Source organism: Pinus tabuliformis, chromosome J (assembly GCF_031772625.1).
Source record: "Pinus tabuliformis cultivar Carrire ecotype Pingquan chromosome J, CPIR1, whole genome shotgun sequence".
In the NCBI taxonomy this organism is placed as follows: Eukaryota; Viridiplantae; Streptophyta; class Pinopsida; order Pinales; family Pinaceae; genus Pinus; species Pinus tabuliformis.
Genome location: NC_142295.1, coordinates 56,887,968 through 56,911,769, shown reverse-complemented (window position 1 = coordinate 56,911,769; position 23,802 = coordinate 56,887,968). Strand labels below are relative to the sequence as shown.

Genomic DNA, 23,802 nt, shown 5'->3' with positions numbered 1-23,802 from the left:
CCTTTACAAATAGTAGCTTAATTGAACTGTCGCCTTTCGATTTGAAAGTGTCGCAAGTGTCGTTTTCAGTCAAAGAAAAGAATCCTCCTCTTTTTGATAGTCGATTACACTATTACTCTTGTATTTGATTTGAATTAATAGTATTTCAAGTGTCGAAAGCAGTTTTCAAATTGAAATTGAAAGTGTAGCTCTTAGTCTCCCTTTCGTTTTTCAAATTCGAAATCGCAAAGTGTCGTCTTAGCCTTCCTTTCGTTTTTTGAATTCAAAATCGCAAAGTGGTCTTCCTTTCATTTTTTGAATTTGAAATCGCAAAGTATCGTCTTAGTCTTCCTTTCATTTTTTTAATTTGAAATCGCAAAGTGTCGTCTTGTCTTCCTTTCGTCTTTTGAAAAGAAAACTGTTGGTATTGTTGCTTTGAAAGAAAAGATAGTTCAGATTTGTACTTAGCATTCTTTTTGTCATTCACGCATTAAGAAAGTGGAAAACAAATACATGCATCTACATTTGCATTTAGACTGCTTGTTGATATTGATTTAGGACAGTGCATCTAGTGTGTGCTCTCTGCTCTATGTTGAAAGAATTTCACTTCTCTTTCCTTAATAGCTGGGATTTTCATTGCAAAAAGAAGAGTAAACGACTATTTATCATCTTAGATTGGATATTTAGGAGTTGTATATCTACATCACACAGTGAACCTTAAAGGAAAACTTCTTAAGAAAGATCAACTCTAAAATAAATCTCAATGAACATAAAAACGCTTTGGAACCTAACGCACAATATTTATAAGTCTAGGCTAGAGACGTATTCTGGCGTTGTAAAGCCTGGTAACTATCACTTTCATCGTAGCTTGGGTGATTCCTCCTCTTTGAGATGACAAGTGCCAGTACGGACTTATGCTCCCACGTACCGTCGAGTATATATTGGGAGACCACACTAGGCTATATCCTTTATCCTTAGGAAGCCGTGTCTGCCACCCTATCGATCGTAATGCACTGAACACATCATTTGGGAAGATTGACTACCGTACCGTAAAAAGTATTCTGCAGTTTTGCGATTGGTTTGGTAATCCCTCTGTCTAGATTTCCAGAGTAGTCACTTTCGTTCCTTTTCAGACTCCTTAAAAGAAAAGGTCCATCTGAGCACTTGTCACTTCAGGCTCATTAAAAATTGAAGGCGACTAGAGTCATCTTTAGCTTTTTCTTGACTCTTAAAAATTGAAAAAGCAAGTTGTGTCAAAGCGTCATAAAATTTATTTTAATCGGAATAACATCCCTATTCTCTCATTGATCTTAGGTTGAGAAAATGGCGTCCACCAACCAAGGATTTCCCCTTGGAGAGAATCCTAGTCCTTTCTCCTCTTGGGGAGATGTTGGTGCACCTCATATGGCCACATTGTCCCTTCCAGGACTGACAATTGGCCTGCCAGTATGGCTCTTCTCGACCTCTGTCGTTCAAAGCACCGTGATTCCTGAGCAATCAAATCAGCAACTGGATGATACTAGAGTTACCCCCCAACCTTCTACTTCATTTGTTTCTCCCTCTCCTTCTTCCTCTTCACTTGGTGAAGCTAGTAAAGCTAAAAACCAAGTAACTAAGAAGAAGAAGAAAGGGAAGGAGAAGAAGAAGAAGAAGAAGTCAACTGCCAAAGGGGGCAACCAAGCATCGTCTAGCAAAAATCCACACACTGCACCATCCAAACCTAAATCTCCATGTGTCATTTGCAAAGGGGACCACTATCATCGAGATTGTCCTTGCATCCCACGGATCTTAAGGGACTGGTCTCCCCGCTTGCACAATCCGGTGTCGTCAACCTCTGATGATCATGTTGAGAGTACACCGTCAACTAGTGAAAACGAAGTCAATGGATAGAAAGGAAGATCTAAATTTCCTTGTAGACTGTGTGAAGGCGATCATGCCCTCCACCGTTGTCCCTTCCTGGACGAAGCTAAAAGAGTCTTGGACAACCGTCCTGCTTCACCGCAGTGACTTCCTCCTGGATACAAGAAACTCTTACCGTGTCCATCGCTAGTTGAAAATCTAACTGACATGCCTTTGTTGTCAGTCGAAGCACCTATCATTGAAGATAAACCCTCTGAGTCCGCATCGAACCAAAGTCAACAGGTTGAGACGGCAGTCAACCCATTCTTGTCTTCAGAGGATCCACCTTCAGATGATACTGTCACCAAAGAGAATGAGAACGACACTGTTCAAATTATTTTCGTAAACACAGACTCCGATGAACATGGGGGAAATCTACCCATTCCTTTACCGCAGGAAGGAAGTTCGTTAGAGATGTATCTGGCCGTTTATTCGGTCCCACCTCCAAGCAATCTAGTCATTTCCTTCGATTGGAATCTGCTAGGCAGACCCCGCCTACCATCTAATGTACCATTCTGAATCATAGTACAAGCTTACATAATGGTCATGGTCGGTACCATCATAGATGAAGGGGCTTCTGTGAGTATCCTTTCCTCAACTGCTTGGAAAGCGCTTGGTTCGCCATCGCTTCTGCTTGAGATTCGAAATCTGACAGGCTTCAACAAAGGAACCAGTCAACTGTTAGGGATCCTTCCAAATTTGCCTATAACTTTGAGAAGGAAAACCATTCATCTAAACATGATGGTAGTACAAGGACCTTTAGATTACAATCTACTCCTTGGGCGTGACTACATTTATAGCATGGGAGCTATTGTTTCCTCACTCTTTCGAGTGATGTGTTTTCCACATGAAGGCAGAGTGGTCCAGCTCATAGACCAGCTTTCATTCCCTAGTTCACATGTAGCTAATAGTCAAATGCCATCCCGAACTAGTCTTTTTGCGCAAGGAATGTCTCATCAATCTCCAGTCCATCCACTTGATAAATGTGAGTGATTTGGTGATTGTGATTGAAACCCAGGGGGCATGCACCCTGGTCTGCTTTGATAGAAAAATTTCAGGTATAAGGTAGGTTTCCGCGTAGGAATATGACCAGTCTGACACACCCGTCCGTATAGGAAAATGGGATTAGACTGGAATAAGATTCCTCCGTCAAAAGTTATGTCTATTCCCGACAGAGCCAAAGAAGTGTTTTGTCTGCAAATTGAATGATAAACTGGAAACTCTACTTCGTTATACCTGGGGGCATGCAAACCTTTCTGCATGCAAGTGAAAAGCGACCATTTATTTTCTTAGTTTGTAGGTTCTTAACCCTTTATACTCGTAGGATTGGTCATTCCTAGCTTGCATAACAAAAGGCTTCGGAGCAAAGTTTCGAATGGGGCAAGATCCCTAAAAAATGAACCTATCGATGAGACATCCTTATTATACGACTGGAATGAGCAGTTTTACGCAAAGTTCAAGCTTGTTAAAAAATAAACCTAGCAATGAGCACATGTTCCACCAGTGTTTAAGCTCATTAAAAAATGAACCCCCTTCAGTGAATAACCATTGCAATCGCATAATTATCAGCTTTTAAACCTTGGTCGTGTTCTTACCATCACCTCCTCTCTTTTTTAGCCGATCCTACGCCTCCATTTGATTGTTTACCCCTTTTCAGGAACAGTTGCGACGAGTGATCTTATTAGCCACCTTCTTTACACTGTCGTGATTGAAAAGTTCCAAACCTTACCTGGAGTGCTTGTCTTGTTCGGCTCGATAAAACTATCGAAAAGTCATCCCTTTCGTATTATTTTACACTTTTTCGGACTTAAGGGATTACATTACGAAAAAGGAATACTGGAGTTTCCTTTCTGTCTCTTTTTAGACTCTCTAAAATTGAAAAGAACCGAGTTATCGTTGTCGTTAAACTTGTTAAAACAATAGCGACAAACTTGTCCATGCAGACAAGAGCGAGTTTCACTGTTGCCATGCTCGTTAAAACATAGCGACGGGTTTGCCCAAAGGGAAAATTATAGAACAAGCATATGTTATCCTCCTCAAGCTTGACAAAAATAAAGAGGTACTGGTCAACAATGACTGGGGAAAATTGGGATGAAAACTTCAAGAAACTTTATTGGTAGCAGGTCGCTCTTGAACATGACACTTTCACTCCATCACCATGATTGAATTGGGTTGGGTTATTCCATTCACCGGTCATATCACCATTGGTCCTTCGTCCCATCCATTTTTTGGGGTTAACGCTACCAATCCATTTAAGTGTCACCGATATGTTCAAGAGAAGTCGCTCAGAGAATTCACCAACCCAGCTTGTGTCTCATCCGCTGCAATACCTTCACGCTTCATTCTTTCATGACCACCACCCTAAACCTTGTATCATCAGATTGTTTTCACCTCCATAAAATCATTTTCTCCATTTCATGTCATAGATGTGGGATTCATTAAGACCCTCCTACGATGGGTCACTTCTTGGAGACATCAGCTCATTATCCAAGAAGTCGACTTAGGAACAACCCTTTTAGTACTTTGAAGCTTGCATGCCTCAATGGCAAGTTTCTCACTTCCGGTGACAGGTTTACATCAATGGCCTTCGACCGAAAGATTTTGCGTGGTGTTCGAAATCGACTCATGTATTCACACCACGTAAATTGTACTGCAGTACCTTGAGGGTCATCATCATTATCGGTGATTCCTCTCGCGCCTGTTAACAACTTACATCATTGGCTGGTAATCAGGCAATGTCTTTCCATGTTCGACATCGGAACATCTTTTCACATGGATCGACTTGTACTTTGGGCGAAGATTGAACGAGTTTTGAAGACCCCGGATCTAGTTTCATCCATCCAGGCTGCGATATATTCAGGAAAATAAAGACATCAAATGTACATCATAGCTGCACAAATAATCATCCAAGCTAAGGGATGATGGCTCCACCAGAATCATCAGTCTGCCACGCAGACGGTTGTCTGTCCTATGTACATACAAATGAATTTATAAAGTTGAGCATGGGAATGCCCGCCTCAGCTAGATCATGAAAATATTATGAAGATAATGTATTGTATTGTATCTTATTACAGGTCACCTTCCAGTTCAAAAAACCTCGGATCCTCATGATAAAGCATTTCACCCGACATCAGAAGATTTACGACCTCATGCTTTAGGGGCAACTGTTATAGACATATTTGGGCACTACAACCCCAATCACATATGTCCATAAAGCAAGGGCTTCTAAGTCCCTAAAAGTGTTGTTTCATACCCTAAAGAAGCAAGGTCAACTGATTACATCATCTCCCAAAAGTTCTCCATGAAAAACTGCTCAGAACTGGTCAAAACAAGACCATACAGGCTGCTCAGTGCTAAAGGTGCAATGCAGCTCACCTGCCACATGAAAAAAGTGTGATGCATACTGAAAATCCCTTCTGTAGGGTGCAGTGAGCGAGAGAAGACAAATGGCAAAGGCAGTTGACTAGGTGGAAACCCAAAGAATCTTCTAGAAACTGCCCATTTGACACTTGCCTCTCTAAATTCGCCCAGGGATGAGTAAGAGATCATGAAATCTCCAAGAGGAACCAAAAAATATCAGAGAGATGACACTAATCAAAACCCCAGAAGCTGACTCACCCACCTGCACACATCTATACATGGATCCCTCATCCTAGAGATCCAGAGGCTGGAATTTTGTATTTTGTAAGGAAGTGTTGTTGGTTTCTCTGTGCAACATTGTATTGTTGGGTGATCTAAGCTTTTCATGAGGTGAAGAGGGCTTTCATGCTAGGAGGATGGCACTAGGTCAGACCAATGGATTGTAATCCTCTCTTCTACTACTTCTATCAATAAAGCTATTTGAGTTTTCCTCCATATGCTTGTGTATCTCTGAATCTTGTATTTGTGTATGCATTTGTATGGTTAATAAACATTTGATCCTATATTGTTTATGGTTATAGATCTCTATGCTTTGATGGTATTATGCTGCTTTGACTCTACAGGTGTTCTTTGAAGCGGGACAAGTGAGGAAAGAGTGGTGAAGTTTTGTCAAAGGGGAAAGGAAACAAGCAAGGAGCCAAGCAAAAGACTGAAGTTGGTACTCTCTGCTTCTTTCTCATCTATCTCTCTTAAAGGAAGACACAAGTGACTTTAGTTTGTTTGTTTCTAAGATAGCTACCCGTCTTAGTGGGACTAGCAACTATGAATGGACACTAGTTTTCCCGATAACACCTGGTGAAGTAGTTTGTCTACTTTGACAACTCAATATAGTTGGATCCTTTGCTATTAGGTGTTCTTGATCTGTGTCTCCATGATCTGATCAATTGTGGCTTATTCCATGCAGTCTGGATTTAACTCTTTAGGTGTGAGCTATTCTACAATGTCTGATGTGCCCAGCAATGGTGCGAAGTATGGTTGAAGGCGGTCCACATCGAACACTAGGTGCAGGCCAAGGAGTGGGGGAATGATGAGCTCAAATGCATTGTCTCCCATAGCCTTGGTAATGGTGTAAGGACCATATCGAAGTGGTATGAGTTTCCAATAGGATCTGGTAAGGCGTTCCTTCTGCAAATGCAACGAGACTTTGTCACCCACATGAAACTTGTGTGGCACCCGATGTTGATCATGTCAATGCTTGTACTTGGTATTTTATTTCTCCAGAATGTCATGGACCTGATGGTGGATGTGCTCGATGAAGTTATTTTCCTTTTCGGCTTCAGATTGGACATGAGACACATCTTCCTAAGTAGCTCCAAATGGTATGGCCACATCAATGGGACATAGTGGTTGGAATCCCAAGCCCACTTGAAAAGGGTTATGGCTAGTCGAGCTATGGAGAGCCCGGTTATAGTTGTGTTGGACATAGGGGAGGCTCTCATCCCATGTGTGTGTATGCTTTGAGTTGTACATGTAGAGAATGTGCATGATCATCATGTTGACAACCTCTGTCTAGCCATTAGTTTGGGGATGGAAAGCTATGGACTTACTAAGATTGGTTTCCAGCATCGACTAGAGACTGGACCAAAATGTACTGATGAACCTACTGTCCCAATCTGAGACAATAAACTATGGGATCGCAAAGTGTACCCACACTAGTTTAAAGAAGAGTTTATCAGTGGCTTCTGCTATGATATTCTTCTTGTAGGACGCCATAATGACCATCTTTGAGAATCTGTCGACAACCACAAAAGCATAGTTGTTACCATGCATAGTAGAATGAAGGCCCGATATGTAATCCATGGAGATGTATTCCCAAGGTCGACTAGGGGTAGGAAGCGGAGTATATAGGCCTTACTTCTTGATGGTCGATTTAGTAATGGCATAGGTAGTGCAGGATCTTATGTACTTCTTGACATCCTATCAAAGATTCAACCAATAGAAATACTTCTGTAGTACTTCCACTATTTTCTCGACCCCGAAATGCCCAGCGACCTGATTGTAGTGCACTTCCCAATTCATCTTGGCACGCTCACTTAAAGGAACACAAACGTATCCCAGGTGGCATAACAGTGCATCCTAGAGGTGAAAATATGGAACTTGAGGACCCTCCAAGAGCGTCTGGTATGTGTGGCTGAATTCTGGGTCACTTTTGTAGAGAAGTGGCCAATCAAAAGTCTTGTGCCCACAAGAGTTGAGCACAGTGGTTAACGCCATGATTGGTGGTCGAATGAGGCAGTCTGTAAATTGGTGCTTCCCTTGTTGTACTTGATATTCAAATGGAACTGTTGCAGGTATGTGGGCCACTTTTGATGGTGATCATTCTACAACTTCCCTTGTGTCTGTATGAACTACAGGGGTCGGTGGTCTGTGTGGATGACTATTTCCTTCCTCAAAATGTAATGCTTCCATTGTCAGCAGGCTTGCACAATGGAATACGTCTCTTTGTCATAAGTGGGATACTTATGGACTATGTCTGAAAGTGTCTCACTGTGATATGCTATTGGATGCCCCTGTTGAGTAAGGACTGCCCCAATAACATAGTTAGAGGCATCTATCTTGATCTCACATGGTTGTTGAAATTCTGGTAATGTGAGCACTCATGCAGAGCAGAGGCGATGTTTCAACTCTGCGAACGCCTTCTCTTGAGATTCAAACAAAAATAATTTTTCTTTCACTCCTCCCTTGGTGACTTGACTCAAGGGCTAAGTGATATGAGAGAACCCCAACATGAACATGCAGTAGTAATTGGCAAGACCCAAAAAGTTGTGGAACTATGTTAGAGTGGTTGGGCCTGGCCAATCCTGAATGACTTGTATCTTGGCTGGATCCACATGCACCCCCCGTGTTTATCAATAATGTATCCCAGATACTGAACTTAGGTCATGCCAAAAGTGCATTTCTCCAAATTGGTACACAGCTTGTGTTGTCGCAATGTTTAGAGAACCTGTCGGATATGGTGGAGCTGCTCTTCAAAACTCTGGCTAAAGATCAGGATGTCATCCAAGTATACCAATACAAATGAGTTGGTGAATGGCCGGAATATGTCATCCATCAACCTCATGAAGGTTGCAGAAGCATTCGTCAACCCGAAACACATAACTAGCCATTCGAAAAGGCCCTCCTTGGCTTTGAAGACAACCTTCCACACATCAGAGGGTTCAATTGGTACTTGGTGATACCCAAACTTCAAGTCGATCTTACTGAAATATTTCCCCCCCTTGAGTTGGTCCAGAAGGTCATCAATCCATGGAATCGGGTACCTATTCTGGACAGTGATCTTGTTCAGCGCCCGATAGTCAATACAGAGTCTCCAAGTCCCATCCTTCTTCTATATCAAATATGGGACTGTCAAAATTTAATTGTACCTTAAAAGGAGAGGCGCCTCCAGACTGGCTGTTGGAAGTGGATGCACCGTTGGTGAGCAACCGTTGAAGGATCTGGGCAAAGTTATCCATCATCGCGTTCCTTTGTTTCTCAAGGGCCTCCTCGAGCAATATTTTGATAGGATCTCCTACTCCCTCGTCTTTCTTTTCTTCCCCCATGGGCGAGCGTCGGGGTTTGCGAGACTGATTTTGCAAAGGTTCAACCAGAACGAGCCCTAACTCTTTATACCCCGACCTCGTTAGGGACATGCAAAGAAGGATGGAGAAAGAGAAGACCACTCTAATACCACTGATCCAAATTTAAACAGGAACACAACAAATTACAGATATAACCATAAACACAGAGATGCAACAAAAATAAAACTTCATTTCATTAATATCAAATAACTGAAATATGCTTATATACAGAATGGAAAAAAATTAGCTCAGGCAATGGTAGCTTATCTCTAAGAAGAGATGTGGCGGCTACATGCCTCTGAACTGTGTTACAATGCATCTTAAAGGCCTATTTATGATTAAGAAATAATAGAAAACTCCAAACATCCAAAAACCTAACCCTAGGAGATGAAACACCAAACTATGGGTCCCATTGGGGTAAATTGGTACATCAACTTCCCGGGGTTGTAACTTTGGCATACGATCTCTATTTGACACGCATGATACCTCATTAGAAAGATCTATTGGAGGACTATAACTATTGAGAAGGAATACTAAGATAAAACCTTGTATTCACCACCAAGTGATTTTCGAAAAAAACATCGTTTAAGGCCTCAAAACAGCTCATGAAGTTGAGGACCCGAAAAAGTACAAAAAATAGTAAATTGTGCTACAATTAAGGAAACTGAAAAATTGAAAGAAACAATGGTGGGGATCCAAGTGGAATAGGCGGATGGCCACCAATATCCACCTGGATTAATATTTCTCTATTCCCCAATCAACACATATTAATTATGATTAAGTCAATGTTTATAGTATAGGGAAAAGGGGCGCGGGGGGGGGTTCATCAAGGCTTTGGGCATGATAAGTCACATCACAATCTCATGCAGTGGAGTTGTAAAGTGCATCCAATGTCTTCTTCATCAGTTGTGTTGGTGGATGGTTATCTATGTAGGAGATTATATGAAAGTATAGGGGATTTTGATGGATTTTGTAGTCATTTCCATGAATGATGAGGGGCCAATACATTAAGAAATAGTGAATTTGTACCTACACCATTTAGAAACACTAATTTGCATATTTGAATCTTTCTCATGTTGGTGTTGCGGGAGGAAGCATATGGATGTTGTTAGTGGTCTTAATGGAACTTTATGATCTCCTACGAGGAATTGATAGCCACGAGGAAGTTCTATGTTCTCTCTCTCACAAAGATATAGGAAGGAATGCCGAAATAATCATTGATCATGGGAGGAAGGTAGCTAAGGAGACTTAGGAAGATGGAACTCCATTGCATTTGATTTCCATATAGCAAAAGGGAAATCTAGAAACTTTTTGTGTAATACTGATTGATAAGTGGTTTTTACATATGCGTATGTGGAATTATAAGGTGACAGTGCGCGACAATAATATCAACTTAGGGAAAATAGGGGATAGGCTAAGAAACAAATCCAAGGGAGTTCTTCTCACACAACAAGAGAAACTCTAGTATAAGTGGAATCTAATTTTCATAGAGGGAAATTTATTTGCTTCATATGTATCCTTGGTTTATCTTAATGTCTATATCATTTGGAATCAGAAGCTTGAGAAGACAATGTCAAGTGAGCATATAGTTACAAGATGGAGCAAGACCTCTATCGATGCAACAAGATAATTAGGGATAATTATATGTGTTATAGCCACAGTGGATATGATGATTGAACTTTGGACTATAATGGACTAAATTAAAGATGAAATTTCTCATCTACAAAACTAGGTGAAAGAAATCAAATAAAAAAGAGATCTAGTGACTCAATGGTTTAAAGACTCAACTAATTATGTGTGTGAATTCTAAATACATACCTAATTCAAATATAATGTACCTTTCCCCAGAGCGGCTCTCCTTGCTCAAAGAGAAAGATTGTAAATTCTAAATCTAATTAGTATGGAATGTAAATTTTGTGTATTATTACCAAAAAAATTGAAAAATTCACTAGTAAAATACATATAACATATGAAATATTATCTTAAATTTAGTTTTTAGATATCTACACTTGTACTCTAATATATATATTTGTAACAGAAATATTTTCTATTTTTCCAAGGCAAATTTTATTTTAACCATAATTAAATGTAGTTAAACTACCATTCCATTATTAAAAAACCGTAAAAAATATTTATTTTAAATAGCTGAAAGATTTTTAATAATCCAGCATATAAAATTATATTATTTCCTATCATACGTTGAAATTTAAATGCACGTTATTTGAAGAGATGGATCATGGTTAGTTAGCATTTATGATGATAGATCAAAGTTGGAAGTATTAATTGCGCCCACTGAGTTAGGTTTTATCCCGATTGGATAAAAAATGATGAAAGTCCTGCGCCCGTGTCGTATACTTTGAATTCAGGTGCACGTTGTTTGAAATGGTGAAAGTCCTGATAATTTGAACGCAGGTCCAGGGCAGCTAGCGTTTCCCTTTTTCACGTATAAAGGGGTGCCGTTTTTCAGGAACATGTATCTTCACGGAAAGACTTGTTTATTCGTTCGGAATTCCATGGCGATTCCCTGCGACGTTCAGTCGATTCTGTTTCTCGTTGCTTTCGTAATTTCTCTAATCCTCCCTCGATTGATCGTAGGGAAGAAGAGCACACGGCATAAGAAGCTGCCGCCAGGCCCGTTTGCTTGGCCGATTGTAGGAAACCTCCCTCAGCTAATATTTTCTGGCGACACATACGAGGTATTCGCGAAGAAGGTCCATGAAAGATACGGCCCCATCTTCACCATCTGGATGGGTACCACCCCTCGCATATATATCGCCGGGCGCGAGCTCGCCCACGAGGCGCTCATCCAGAGCGGCCCCGCTTTCGCCTACCGCCCGGTCCTCGCCGGAACGCGCAAAGTTTTCAGCAGCAACCAGCACAACATCAACACGGCCACCTACGGGCCTCTGTGGCGGAGCCTCCGCCGGAATTTGGTGATCCAAAGCCTCACCTCTTCGGCAATCAAATCCTTCGATGTCGCAAGGAAATGGAGCATCGGGCGCCTGCTGGGAAACCTCAGGAACGAAGCAGCGGAAAACGGTGGAGCGGTGAAAGTTGAAGAAAAATTATATTCCGTCATATTCTGCATCATCGTGTACATGCTGTTTGGGAGCAAGCCCGACGAGGAAACGATTAGGAACTTGCAGGACCTTACGCGTGAGGTCACCGGGAGCGGTCACGTTGGTCCGAGGTACTTGCTTCCAGTTCCGAGCATTTTTGAGCGCCGCCGCGGGGCGAGAGCGGCGGAGATCCGTCGGCGGCAGTGTGACACGATGCTGTCGCTCATACACGGCCGCCGCGGCGCTGCTGGCGGGGCGTACGTGGACTCGTTGTTCACTCTGACGGTGGACAACAGCAGGAGACTAGAAGACGACGATCTCGTGTCGCTCTGCTCGGAATTCATCCACGCCGGCACCGATACTACGGCCACCTGCTTGCAATGGCTGATGGCGAATCTGGTGATCCGGCAAGACGTTCAGGCAAGATTATACGACGAGATCGTCGGCGTCGTGGGGAAGGGGAGACCCGTGGAGTCGGCCGACGTGCAGCATATGCCGTTTCTTCACGCCGTTGTGAAGGAGTCGTTGAGGTGTCATCCTCCGGGCCACTTCGTCATGCCCCACGCCGTCTCTCAGCCTTGCCAACTTGGCGGTTACGACATTCCCACCGAGGCTTGGGTCAACTTCTTTGTTACGGCCATTGCTACCGATCCGGGAGCATGGCAGAACCCGTCGGCGTTCAGGCCGGAGCGGTTTGCAGACGAGGGCGCGGAAGTGGATTTGACGGGAACGAAGGAATTAAAGATGATGCCATTTAGCGCAGGGCGGAGGATTTGCCCCGGTATAGAGTTGGGTCTGCTTCATATGCATCTCGTCGCGGCAAGGTTAGTGCAGGAATTCAAATGGGAATGTAAGGCAGGGGAGACCGTCGATCTTTCTGAGGTGCAGGAATTGACAATGGTTCTGAAACATCCTTTGCCCGCCATTATAAAGGAGAGAGCCCGTGATGAACAGGAAATCAGAAAATAATGGTATGAGTAGTCTACAAAATATAATAAGTGACATTGCATACAATAATTGAAGGGGCGCCACGCTCATGTGCTGTGAAAACCGGTATGCCAGTGTCACAACCAGAAAAATATATCTAAGTATTACATGTGTTGTGTTCTTCGTATGTGCTGACAACTTTGTGTTCCTCGTATATGTGCGGAGGAGTTTGGTATCTTTTGCGCGTCAGGAATCGATACTGTCTTCAGCCTGTAATTTGTGTTGCAATAAATTAAATAAATAATCGTCTTCACGTTGTTATCATGGCCGCCAGTCGAATTTCGATGTGCTTGATGATGGATAGAGATCAACTTTTGTGCGGTTAATGTTTTGACGTAATATGGAAGAACGCGCAAAGATATAATGTTAAGAATTTTAATTATCACCTTTTCAATTAGACATTCACATCGCCGCTGCTGCCGCATCATCATGTTTGTACTAGTTGTAATTGATTGCTTTTCTAGGGACAGTCTATCTCAATTATTTACGTACTATTTAGTAAGGTATAAATTGAATAACGTAAATAGAGCAAAAAAATACTTTACTCTACATTAGGCTTCTGACATGCTGTATATTATTAAAAGCTTAACAGAAGAAAAGTACCAAATAAATTTATTGACAAGTTTCACAGCTTTGAAATTTTGTTAATTTACATAGACATAATTCTTATCAATTGTAATGTAAAATTGATACGATTAAGTATATTTTTGAGCTGAATAATTTGAAAAATTGTTAAATTGAGATTGTGAATTTGTTTTAATTTTTGGATAATCACTAATTACTAATTGTTGAAAATCCAAATTGCTTTTTTAATTTATTTCATTTCATTTTTTTCCATTTTCCTTTCCTAAATCTATTACTTAGGTTAGTAATATAAGTTTATTTAAAATTTAAGTTTGAAAATTGAACTTGAAAGTTATATATATCTACTTTCATTAAATTCATCTCAATTACAAATATATTATGAATTAAAAATATCCAATCAATTAAGAAATAAAGTTATATCCTTAAAAATAGAAACTTTTTTCATATGACACAAAGAAGAAAAACACATAATTTTTATTTGATGAATTATACCTTTTTTTATACCAATATTTGATGAACATAAAACAACCGAAAATTTGAAAGCTTACGTTATACTTTTTTATACTCTTAATATTTGATAAACTTAAAATGAAATTTCCCGGCATTCTAGAACTTTGGAGGCTTCTCATATGCTCTACATTATTAGAATCTCAACAGAATAAAAGTACTAAATAAATTTGAAGGCTTATTGGCATTCTCCATAACCTTAGAAATTTGAAGGCCTATTGACATGGTCCACAACCTTGGAACCTTGTTAATTTACATATAATAGGGGTAATTTTTATTAATTGTAATGTAAAATTGATATTGACATGTTCCACCACCTTGATTTTGAAAACACATAAATATATAAATATTGTAACATAACAATAAAATAAATTGAAATATTCATCACTATTTGAAATTTAATATATATATATATATATAGATATACATATAAACATAATTATTAAATATTATTTTAAATTCAAAATAAAATAGTTATATATCTATATTAATAGAGAATTATATTAATCTTAAATATAAATTAAGATAATTTCAACCATATTTAAGTTTGATTATTAAATATTATTTTAAATTTAAAATAAAATAGTAAAATATATATTATATTAATTGACAATTATATTCACTATAAAAATAAACTAACATAGTTTCCATAATGATATTATCATTTTTAAATATAAAAAATATTTAAAATATATATATAAATTATTGAATTTTAAAATATATAAAATTTAATTAAAAATATAGAAAATTAAATTATTAAATATTATTTTAAATTAAAATTAATGTAAATGTATATTTGCTTAGAAAATCATTTTTAACCTAATCTGATAGAGATATTGTAAAATAATATAATATCTTGCAAATAATATATATATATATATCTATATATATATATATATATATATATATATATATATATATATATATATATATATGATGTCTCCACATCATACATTTTTTTACATAGCGTAAAAAAATTTACTTTATAATGGCTTTTAGCAACATTAACGTTACATCATGGGTTACATCATGGGTCACAGCATTAACTCTGGTTGTGCTATTTAACAATGCTTATAATTACAGATTAGTCACATCATTAATTCAATCTAGTATGAAGTGCGGTTGTACATTCAGATTTGGGTTTGGGTGTCAGTGTGGTTTGTGCCAGCATTGAATCACACTGACCTCACGTCCCCTCTCCATTTATTGCTTGCTGTCTCCCACATTCTGACCAATTCTATTGACAAGTTACATTTGTAATTCCACTACTAAGTCAGAGATATTTGTTTGAACTCGGCATTGAATGCCTTGCTTCGTCCTGGTACGTGGCACAGGCAGGTCATAACCATTGCAGCTACCACCCTTAGGCCTCTCGCTTCATCGACGGTGGGATGATGGAGAAACTTATCCAACGGCTGATCTTGTTTTAGCATTTGACCACATTCTCTCGGGCGAAGCCGAGTTGTTCTGCTATTTCATTTCTCTTCGGCGCCGTTCCGATTTCCCTTCTTCTGTTGCTAGTCTTTCAACCAGATCTTGCAACCCGCAGCGTGTCTCAGAGGCAAGGTTATGGTGTTGCTTCATGCCAGAGCTGCTCAGGTAAATTATCACTAGCAGGGTAGACAATTTCTCTTTTGCCACAAAGATTGTTGCAATATTATGATGCTTAGTCACTGGTTTTTGGTTTTCTTGACAGGAGCTTCAGCTATGGACTCAGGAATCATGGCGAAGTCCGAAGTGAGGCCACTTTCTCAACCTCTGGGTTGCATCATTATTCCAGGTAAGGTTTACCACCGGATTACTGTGTTGCAGTTAAGGAATTACTCTTGGGATGCCTGGGGTCAGAGCTTCGGCTCTCTAAGGGTTCTGTTTTGTTATTTCCTCGCTGTAGAAATGATACAGCCTTGGTGTAAGCTATATTTGGGGTTCGTGCCTCTTAAGTGGTTACCTCCGCTGATTTTCTTTAAGATGTAATTAAATTTTCCTGCCCTGAACAAGTGAAGGCTTAGGGTTCGACTACAAACTCGAGATTATGGCTACTTCACGTTTGCTGCTCATCTTTCATGCATTTTTTTATGTGAAGTTTGTAATTCCTCTATGATGTTGACAGACTACTTTCCAAGCTTTGACTTTAGGGTTTGAGGACGAGTTGTCCTTTTGTATATTTATGATGCGTGTTTCACTACTTAATGATGAACAATTTTTAATGAGCAATCTTCTTATGTAGCATGATAAATTGCTTGGTTTTATAGCCTGTATCTAATTTTCTCAGGCTTAGGGTTCGACTGCGAACTGGAGATTATGGGTACTTTGCGTTTGCTGCTCATCTTTCATGCATCATTTTATGTGAAGTTTGTAATTCCTCTATGATGTTGACGGACTGCTTTCCAAGCTTCGGCTTCAAGGTTTGAGAATGAGTTGTCCTTCTGTATATTTATGATGCGGGTTTCACTACTTAATGATGAACAGTTTTTAATGAGCAATCTTCTTATGTAGCATGATAAATCGCTTGGTTTTATAGCCTGTATCTAATTTGCTCTAGATTTATTATTTTCTGTAATTACTTCATCAGCTTGCCTTTCGATGGTCTAGTTGAGTTCCACATTTGCCAATTTTATGACAGGGATCTCTTGTTTTATTAAAGATATTCTGTATATGCATCAATGTATATGTCATCTTTTATAGCATAAGTCTGTTTTCTAGCTTGAATAAATCTAGTTACCCGTCCTTTTAGGCGAACGTTGGGTAATGTATTAATAGTGTCTGTCGCAACGTTCTCAGTTCGAGGTTCTTGCTAGGACCTCTGCCCTGGTAGGGTTTTTTGGCAAGTCCTCACTTAATCTCCAGACCCTCTCGGGAAGATGGGGCCAGGTCGCCTCTAGGGTTTGATTACTCTTAAGCCCTACCCCATAAACCCTCTATACGATTTTCTTGTTTTTCATTTACGTAGCTACCAGTTATGAAATTTACCTCTTAAATTTGTCTATGATTTTGCTCGACCAACAGAAAGCTCTTTAATTCAGATTCCCTCCTACAGAAACTTCGAAAAGTTTCCTTCTTGTTAAGTCTTGAGGACTGGTTCAAAAGGTAGTCCTACTACACGTTTCTGGTAATAAAAATTTATCAGCACCGATACTACTTATAGCAAATCTTGTAGTTCAGTTTTCTTTTTTTTTGTAATCTTGTGGATCTTTATTATAACCCATGAACATATTGTGGGTATTCACTGGACTCCTACAACATGGCTACCAGTACTATTGTGGTTCCTTATGGCTATTTCATGGTCCCCGTGGTCCTGGATCACGTCCATTTTGTGATGAAGATTGAATCGGTGAATCACCCTCTATTTTGGTTGTTGTTATAGGATGCAAATAAAGAATATGGGTTCCATTTCCTCGGGCCTCTCACTCTGGCTTGCAAGGTTTCTATTTTTGTCAGCATTCTAGGGGTGTTGAATAATACCAACACATCCATTTGGTGATGAATACTGAATCAGTGAATCACCCTTTTTTCGGATGCTATTGGAGGATGCAAATAAAGAATATGGGTTCGATTTCACGGGGCCTCTCACTCTTCCTTGCAAGGTTGCTATTTTTCACAACATTCTGGGGCATTAAATATTACCAATTATGATTGCAACATGTGGTTTTGAAAGGGAGCTTCTTCCATAAATGTTTCTGCTGTGGGAAATTAATTTTTTTGTTAAATAATTCTTCTCGGCCAAATGTTTCTGCTATGAGTAGTTATTTTTTTTGTTAAATAACTCAAGTCACATTGACCTGCAGTACTTGAATTTGGGGTTTTCTTTGTCTGTATAACATTGGTTTTAATTCTTAAATTGTTAATGTAGGACAACTTCTTGGCTGAAGTGCTTTCATCGCTTCGGGCACTAAATTTTATACCTTGCTATAAAAAATGTGTAGTTACACTCAGCCACCATGAATTTGTGATTTTGTGTTTCTTTATAGCTGGCTACATTTAACACTCTTTCTTGCTTTATTCTCTTAATATGAAAGCACGACTGCTTAAACTTTGACTGATAGTTCATTTATTAGTTCCAATGATTTGCTTGCAACCGACTTTACATTCTTGGTCCTTTATGATGGATGTCCTAACTTTTGCATACTTGGCTCTAATTTTTTTCTTTCTTTTTTCCACCTAATATTAAATTTTATCCTTTTAAACATTTTAAATTTGCAAGTAGTTGCACTTTGTTAAGTTACTTAAATGACCCTATACAATTTACTATCTTGCAAAAAGGAAAGTTCCATTCTATTTTCAAGAAGGTTCTTTTATCATTATTAATGATCAGAATATTGGATGGAACAACTTGCACTTAAATTAATGGGAGCCAGACCCATTTGGTTTAAGGCAAGGTCTCCAAAAGTTGGAAAACTAACCGAGTTGATGAAATCTGGAGGCAAGGTCTCATTAACAATGGGTCCACTTAGGCTGAGTGGGCCTATAAAATTTAACACACTACCCCATACTCACGTAAAAAGGAAGCATCATAATTATTCCCTTGCCTATATAATACCATTTTTCACAACGCGAAGCATCGTCTGTATCTGCTCGTCAAGTATTTTTGTCGAATTCTATGTAATGGATAACCAGGGTTGGAGAACTCATGGTCAATTATCCAATTGTCTAAAAAATTCACTTGTTAAATCACTGGAAAATATTGTTTCGTGACAAGATACCTATAAAGATTTCTTTTTTAAGTTTTAGATTTAGTATTTGCTAAAGTACTATTTTTGTATTGATCAATGGGTGTCTATAAAGGTTTCTTTTTTAAGTGTTAGATTTAGTATTTTCTAAAGTACTATTTTGGTATCGATCAATGGGTGTGTTGAATTGATTTTTCGGGTATGCATTATTCTTATCTCATGTGAGGGGTTTCTCTGGATATTTTTCTCATGTGCATAATGGGTTTTCGAAACTAATGCTCTCTGTGAAATACCTGTTACGTCGTTGTCTCATGTGAGAGATACCTCTGGATATCTTGTTGGATATCTTGCTCATGGACAGTATGGGTGTTTGAAACTATTTCTATATGTGTAATACCTGTTAAGTTTTGTCTCATGATCTCTAAATATATATAAATTATTAAATTTTAAAATCTATAAAATTTAATTAAAAATATTGAAAGTTAAATTATTAAATATTATTTTAAATTAAAATTAATGTAAATGTATATTTTCTTAGAAAATCACTTTCTAACCTAATATGATAGAGATATTGTAGCATAATATAATATCTTGCAAATAATATATATATATATATATATATATATATATATATATATATATATATATATATATATATATATATATATATATATATATATATATATATATATATGATGTCTCCACATCATACATTTTTTTACATAACATAAAAAAAAAAAAATTACTTTATAATGGCTTTTAGCAAAATTAACGTTACATCGATGGGTCACAACATTAACTCTGGTTGCATTATTTAACAATGCTTATAATTACAGATTAGTCACATCATTAATTCAATCTGGTATGAAGTGTGGGTGTACATTCGGATTTGGGTTTGGGTGCCAGCGTGGTTTGTGCCAGCATTGAATCACACTGACCTCGTGTCCCCTCTCCATTTATTGCTTGTTGTCTTTTGCATTCTCACTAGTTCTGTTGACAAGTTACATTTGTAATTCCACTACTAAGCTAGTGATATTTGTTTGAACTCGGCATTGAATGACCTGCTCCGTCCTGGGACGTGGCATGGGCAGGTAATAACCATTGCAGCTACCACCCTTAGGCCTCCCGCTTCATCGACGGTGGGATGATGGAGAACCTTATCTGACGGTTGATCTTGTTTTAGCATTTGACCACATTCTCTCGGGCGAAGTCAAGTTGTTCTGATGTTTCATTTCTCTTTGGCGTCGTTTCGGTTTCCCTTATTCCGTTGCTAGTCTGTCAACCAGATTTTACAACCCGCAACGTGTCTCAGAGGCAAGGTTATGGTGTTGCTTCATGTCGGAGCTACTCAGGTAAATTATCACCAGCAGGGTAGACAATTTCTCTTTTGCCACAAATATCGTTGCAATATTATGATGCTTAGTTACTATTTTTTGGTTTTCTTAACAGGAGCTCAGGTTATGGACTCAGGAATCATGGCAAAGTCCGAAGTGAGGCTGCTTTATCAGCCTCTTGGTTGCATCATTATTCCAGTTAAGGTTTACCACCGGATTACTGTGCTGCAGTTAAGGAATTACTCTTGGGATGCCTGGGGTCAAAGCTTCGGCTCTCTAACGGTTCTGTTTTGTTATTTCCTCGCTGTAGAAATGATACATCCTTGGTGTAAGCTATATTTTGGGTTCTTGCCTCTTAAGCGGTTACCTCTGCTGATTTTCTTTAAGATGTAATTAAATTTTCCTACCCTGAACAAGTGAAGGCTTAGGGTTCGACTGCGAACCCGAGATTATGGCTACTTCACGTTTGCTGCTCATCTTTCATGCATTATTTTATGTGAAGTTTGTAATTCCTCTATGATGTTGATGGACTGCTTTCCAAGCTTCGGCTTCAGGGTTTGAGGACGAGTTTTCCTTCTGTATATTTATGATGCGGGTTTCACTACTTAATGATGAACAATTTTTAATGAGCAATCTTCTTATGTAGCACAATAAATTGCTTGGTTTTATAACTTGTATCTAATTTTCTCTAGATTTATTATTTTTTGCAATTACTTCATCAGCTTGCCTTTCGATGGTCTAGTTGAGTTCCACATTTGCCAATTTTATGATAGGGATCTCTTGTTTTATTAAAGATATTCTGTATATGCATCACTGTATTTGTCATCTTTTATAGCATAAGTCTGTTTGCTAGCTTGAATAAATCTGGTTACCCGTCCTTTTAGGAGAATGTTGGGTAATGTATTAATAGTGTATGTCGTAACATTCTCAGTTCGAGGTTCTTGCTAGGACCTCTTCCCTAGTAGGGTTTTTTGGCAAGTCCTCACTTAATCTCCAGACCCTCTTGGGAAGATGGGGCCAAGTCGGCTCTAGCGTTTTATTACTCTTAAGCGCTGCCCCATAAACCCTCTATATGATTTTATTGTTTTTCATTTACGTAACTACCAGTTATGAAATTTACCTTTTAAATTTGTCTATGATTCCGCTCAACCAGCAGAAAGCTCTTTAATTCGGATTCCCTCCTACAGAAACTTCGAAAAGTTTCCTTCTTTTTAATTCTTGAGGATTGGTTCAAAAGGTAGTCCTACTACACGTTTTTGGTAATAAAAATTTATCAGCACCTATACTACTTATAGCAAATCTTGTAGTTCAGTTTTTGGAAATGTTGTTCCTTCAGAAAGGAACAGCAAAATGCAAAAGTGTTGTTCCTTCGGAAAGGAACAACAAAAATGTGGAAATGTTGTTCCTTTGGAAAGGAACAACAAAATGCAAAAGTGTTGTTCCTTCGGAAAGGAACAGCAAAAAGGTGGAAATGTTGTTCCTTCGGAAAGGAACAACAAAATGCAAAAGTGTTGTTCCTTCAGAAAGGAACAGCAAAAAGGCGGAAATGATGTTCCTTCGGAAAGGAACAACAAAATGCAAAAGTGTTGTTCCTTTGGAAAGGAACAGCAAAAAGGCGGAAATGTTGTTTCTTCGGAAAGGAATAGAAAAATGCAAAAGTGTTGTTCTTTCGGAAAGGAACAACAAAAAGGCGGAAATATTGTTCCTTCTGAAAGGAACAACAAAATGCAAAAAATGCAGAAATTCAAAAATCTGTACAGAAAATAGTTTATACAAGCAGAAAAGAAAAAAAAAACTTATGTACAAAATTTAAGAACAATGGGATTATTTAGTGAACCAATTCCGAGGAAGGGTTATTTTCCTTAGAAAGAATGTGCATATCTGAATCTTCCCGTAGCTACTGGTAAAAGGATTCTCGAGTAAGCGGTTTATGGTACAGTTGCACTCGGTGACCATTTGATTTAAAGGTATGTCCAGATCCGTCAATAGTAGTCAAAGCAATGGTGCCATTGTCATGCACTTTCTGTATTTCATATGGTCTGAGCCATCAAGTCTGAAGTTTCCGGGAAAATCCTGAAACCTGGAGTCATATAGGAGTGCCCAATCTCCTTCGTGGAAGATTTTCTTTTTTATCAGGGCGTCATGCCATTTTGCTCTCTGTTGTTGAATTAATGCAGTGTGTTGAAGAGCTGAGAGCCTAATTTCATCTAGCTCGTTAATTTGTTGTAATCTATTATTTTGGGCCTTATTTAAATTCAGACCGATCTCCTGTGTTGTTCTTAATGTTTGTATTTCGAACTCTATTGGAAAGATGGGTTCTTTTCCAAATACTAGCTGATATGGTGAATAGCCAGTGGTGTTTCTCCACATTGTTCAATATGCCCACAAGGCTTCAAGTAATCTTGAAGCCCAATCACGCCAGTGTGATGCAACGGTTTTTGTCAATATTGCCTCTATCACTTTATTTGTGCTCTCTACTTGGCCATTTGTCTGTGGGTGATACGGAGTGGTAATTTTGTGCTGAATGTGATAATTTTTTAATGTTGCAGCGATTTTATTACCTACAAACTGCGGTCCTCCGTCCATGATTATGTCCCTCAGGAGGCCATATCACACAAATATTTGGAACAAGAAATGAATCACAGAGTCCTCTATGGCTCTTGGAAGTTCCTCTGCTTCAACCCATTTGGTAACATACTCTGTTGCTACTAGAATATATGTTTTCTAATTTGATGATGGGTTGATTGGACCAACAAAATCGAGCACCCAACGCTCAAATGGTTCGATTACTAACTGTGGGTTTAAAGGCATTTCGTTAGACTGTCTAGGGCATCCTGCTCTTTGGCAACTGTCACATGCTTGAACAAATTTCTTAGCATCTTTAAAGATTGTGGGTTAGTAATAACCTGTTTACAAAACCTTGTGACCAGTCTTGCGATCTGCGAAATGTCCACCACATGGTCCGTCATGACAATCTTTCAGAATGTCAAATATTTTGTCTTCACAGACGCATCTTCTGATGTGCATATCTACCCCTGTATGAAATAGGTAGCCCCCAATCCACGAAAATCGGGTACTACATTGCAAAATCTGTTTTCATTCATTGGGGGTTAGATGCTTTGGTAATTTGCCTACTGCTAAATAATTTGCAACATTAGCATACCAGGGTGTCTTGACAGTGACAACAAACAAATGTTCATCTGGGAATTGATCTTCGACTGCTGCTACGTCCGCTGGCTTCGGCATTCGTGAGAGAAAGTCAGCTACAGGATTCTCTTTCCCAGGTCGATCTTTTATTGTGATGTCAAATTCCTGTAATAAAATCAACCATCTTATTACTCTACTGTTTGTAACAGGTTTATTTTCTAAGTATTTTATGGTAGAGTGATCTATATATAAAACAACAAGATATTCAGTGATATAATGCCTAAATTTATTTACAGCATGTATTACAACTAAAAACTCTTTTTTAGTTATAGTATAGTTTAGCTCAGTAGGAGACAAATTCTTGCTAATATAATAGATTGCATATGGTTTTTTGTCTTCTTCCTGCCCAAGGACTGCTCCAATAGCTGTGTCTGAGGCATCCGATGAAATTTGAAATGGCAGGTCCCAATTTGGGCCTCTGAGCATTGGGGCTGTTGACACAAGCTTTTTTAGATCCTCAAAAGCACGGTCGCATTTATCTATGCAAATAAAATCAACATTCCCTATCAGTGTGTATAGAGGTGTAGCTATTTGAGAAAAATTCTCTATAAATCTCCTATAATAACCACAAAATCCTAGAAAATTGTGTACCCCTGTC

The 23,802-nt window shown here is 38.7% G+C and overlaps 1 protein-coding gene across 1 annotated transcript; it reads left to right on the top strand.

Annotated features, from left to right (window-relative positions):
- Nucleotides 1-11,330: 11,330 nt before the first annotated feature.
- LOC149225483 (cytochrome P450 77A3-like) lies at nucleotides 11,331-13,168 on the top strand. The gene has a single exon (XM_089375098.1). The coding sequence runs from the start codon at nucleotides 11,372-11,374 to the stop codon at nucleotides 12,884-12,886; it is 1,515 nt and encodes a 504-aa protein (XP_089231224.1). The 5' UTR covers nucleotides 11,331-11,371; the 3' UTR covers nucleotides 12,887-13,168.
- The last annotated feature ends 10,634 nt before the right edge of the window (nucleotides 13,169-23,802 follow it).